The sequence below is a fragment of the Saccoglossus kowalevskii genome, chromosome 18 (assembly GCF_978046115.1).
Source record: "Saccoglossus kowalevskii chromosome 18, keSacKowa6.1, whole genome shotgun sequence".
Classification (NCBI taxonomy): Eukaryota; Metazoa; Hemichordata; class Enteropneusta; family Harrimaniidae; genus Saccoglossus; species Saccoglossus kowalevskii.
Genome location: NC_140658.1, coordinates 12,134,253 through 12,138,100, shown reverse-complemented (window position 1 = coordinate 12,138,100; position 3,848 = coordinate 12,134,253). Strand labels below are relative to the sequence as shown.

Genomic DNA, 3,848 nt, shown 5'->3' with positions numbered 1-3,848 from the left:
AGTTGTGGCTAGTGTTACATCTGAGTAGTGGTTAGATTTAACAGTGATTAGGTGATTAGGTTTAGTAGTTAGTGGTTTTTAGTTTTATGGGTAGTATTTAGGTAGTAGTTAGGTTTACCTGTGATTATTTGTTGGCATCGTCGAACACAATAATTATTTTACCATAGAACCTTCTCTTCGTCCAATATGGCGCTATTGGAATTTAATATTGGAGATTTGCATTTTCATATGTAAATTCATAATGCAAAATGATTTGTAAATTACGCATTGTATTTAATCCCATATAGTTATTCAAATTAGGTAGCAACTAGCAGAGTATTTGAAGGCAAAATATCTTAACCATTCATTAGAGTTTGAGAGGCAAAACTATACCGCTGTGACTCAGGTGAACAAGACTGTGAAACCAGCACTGTTTCTCTTCCGCTTTGTTGTGACCTTGTATAACGCCGTGTGATCGTTTATTATATTTCAACATGGCGGACAGAGTACCAGACCGGCAGCAGGAACCATGGACAAAAAGAATGAAACTTGACTCATTTAACTGTCTTCTGGTTGACATATCCAAGGACATTACTGACGGTAAGCTAATTTATTATCGTTTTCGTGGCGGTATATGACGTCATATACCTAACTCATTGTTATGAGAGTGTGGAAATGTTGAGTGTGGTTTTCCGTTTATGACGTCCATAGCCCGAACAACGGGGGTCACGCCAAATGAACTATGAAATCAAGCCTTCTAATCATTCATGCAATGGCAAAAATTGGTCCCCTGGATGGAAGAAATAACTGAAGAAGTACGCAGTGCTTAAGCCCCGTGATGTCGCGATTTTAGATTAGTGATTTTAGTATTTTGACGAGACCTACGTATTTACCTTGCCGTTTATTCGATGTTATTCGCATACTCCTGTGGATGATGTCATGGGGATTTCCCCTCACACGACCATACCATAAGAGCCGAATGTACTCGGTAAAACACTAGACAATTAACTGCACTGTGCGAAAACGAATTAATGATAGAAATACAATGGAACAATTAAGGACATGGATCTATTCACGATTATTTTTAGTGATTGTATGTCACACCTTTCCGCCGTTAAAGTACTCAAAATCTGCATAGCCCCGGTCAAGTCGTGTAACTGCTGTAGATGATGTCATGGGAATTTCCCCCACACGACCATATCCTAAGAGCCGAATGTACTCGGTAAAAACATCCGATGCAACGAGACAGGCATTTAACTGAAATATGCGAAAACGAAATAATGATAGAAATACAATGAAACATTTATGGGAATGGAGCTATTTATGATTATTGTCAGTAATTGTGTTTTAAAATTGTTGCGTGGCAGTAATTTGTTTAACAAATCATATAAAACTGTTGATCATACTTCATTTAGTTATGCTGCGGTTGCGTGAAGAACTAAGGGGTTAACCCACAGGAAACCATGGAACTATAATAAACAGTACGCCTTGGTTTGAAGGGGTTAGTATCGGCTGGTACGTTTATTATTCTGGGCTGCCTGTAGTTTAACCATTACAAAGTCGGGATAGAGTGATGGCAGAAAAAAAACTATGTAAACTAGTTTATTTCTTCGCTTGGATTTGTGCTAACTCTGTTCAGTGGTTAATTTACAGTTACATAAGAAGGGGGCTTATATTTGTTCCTGTATGCATCATTGAATGACTTTTAGTCCCCGTTCAGAAAAATTCCAACACGGGATTTGTGGTTTAATTGCTTTTCGTCCAAGTGTCGGTGCGTCTGGACTATATCCTTTGACCGATTCTATTCAAATGCTACACTTCGCTAGTATATTATCTTAGACACATGCACCTGCATTGAATTTGTGATTAAAAATGGCTGGATGTTGAATATTTGTTCATCTAAAAATGCACTGAAATAGACTTTTCCGGACACCTTAATGTCGATTCGTTTTAAATTCGTATGAAAGATGTAAGGGTTGGTGTATGGCCAACTCGTATATATATTTATATTTTTCGACGGGAACTTTTCGGACATGCTTAGGTCAATTTGTTTCACACTTCTCGTTTTATTTTATTTATTTTTTTAATTTAGTTTTATTTGCCGTACTTTTTCATCCCACTCTGACAATGCAAATTTCCGGGGTTCTCGGTACTTGAATATGCATTATATAAGTGCATTATTCCGCAATGCAACAAGTCGTTTTTTTCACATCATCAAATAATTACTTTTATTTATAATAAACTAAGCATTTATGTGTTTTGTACTCATAAAATAAATTTTGTACAGAAAAAAAAACTGTTAGTGCCAGAGTCTTGTGAATTCCGATATTCCGAAAGACTATGTTACGGCTTTCTTGCCCAAACCAAAATTAATATTTTTTAGTTTTTATATACATCAATAATATTGACATGATGTATGAATTATTATTACATTAGTGTTTAGCCAACACAAACATGGAGATGACTCTTTGTTATTTTTCTAAATGCCTCGGTATATTTGAATTATTTGATTGCTTAAAATATTTCATTTCTTGCAGTAAGACTCGCACTTGACTGAATAAGGTGTTGAGGAGAAATAGTAAAATATACTGCTAATAAGTCGAATTTGTGTTTTGACAAATAAGGATATTACTGTACGAATGTGCCGAAAACCGCTAACCTGATGGATCTCTTGACGATAATATCAATTTTGTCAGTGTTAGTGAGCAATGCTCGTTTCAACTACATCTTGAAAACACCTAGTCCTATTGTTTTAATATTTCCTTCCCAGGTCCCTTAACACACTGTTCATAAGATGTGCACCCTTTGTGACAATATTTTCAATATAAACGTTTGGTGACATTGTTATCAGAGTGTGCTTCACAAACAGCGGAGCTATTCAGTCGACATACACTTTCGTGTTTGATGCAACGTTATATTTATATATGTTATATTCAGATAATCTAAGACAGATGAAGGACAGGTGTGATACTTTATTAGAAGAGAAGCGAATAGGTAGGAGGCAACTGGATAAGATAACTCAACCGTATGATTTGATAAAAGAACTGAAATTAAGAGGTGACATAGACGAATGTAACACCAGTGTACTGGAATATTTATTGCAAGCTGCTGGTCTCGGTACACTTGTAAAGAAACTCCGGGAACATCGACTTAAACAGTTACTAGTAACTCGTAAGTACATATTTTTTTTTATCAGCAGACTGACAATTTATATTTCATCAATCAGTAACAACCTGATATTCGACGACAAATAAAAATATTTCCAAAACAAGCACTTGTATTACAGCTTACCACATTCATATGTGTACCATGTATATATGCAAGTACGTTTAAAAATTAATTAGTCATTTCGCACTGATAGCATTGTTTTATAGCAGAGTCTTGTCAAAATAACGGAAGATAGTACAACTTTAACATTCAAAAACAAGTGACATACTTCTATAAACACAATTCTATGATGTAAAAGACATGGTTAGAATAAGTAGATATTCAGCTACACGTACATACGTTTCTATTTGCATATTTAAAGTCCTTGCAATAAATGGCATAAATAGTACATAAAGACAGACGCAGGTAACAGATAACTATGGGATGTTTTTATCGTAGTGTATTGTGTTGCTAAATTTGATATTACTTACCTTTTCATATTTTTTTCATATCCGTTTAATTATCGACTTGAATTTCAACAGAACGTAAGTATCTATATTACATTGTATATTCCATTATAAATGTTTGTCACATAGTATTCATGTGTTCGATTAGCGGAGATTTAAATGGTTTTGTTCCGTACGTTTATAATGCCAAGTGTCGGACTTGTATTTCAACATGTGTTTTTATCGTAGTGTATTGTGTTGCTAAATTTGATATTA

At 34.8% G+C, this 3,848-nt stretch overlaps 1 protein-coding gene across 1 annotated transcript; it reads left to right on the top strand.

The window, feature by feature from the left end:
* Nucleotides 1-364: 364 nt before the first annotated feature.
* LOC102801450 (uncharacterized) lies at nucleotides 365-3,233 on the top strand. Its single transcript, XM_085492923.1, has 2 exons — nucleotides 365-579; nucleotides 2,917-3,233. Exons 1-2 carry the CDS (start codon nucleotides 474-476, stop codon nucleotides 3,231-3,233), a joined length of 423 nt encoding a protein of 140 aa, XP_085349049.1. The 5' UTR covers nucleotides 365-473.
* The last annotated feature ends 615 nt before the right edge of the window (nucleotides 3,234-3,848 follow it).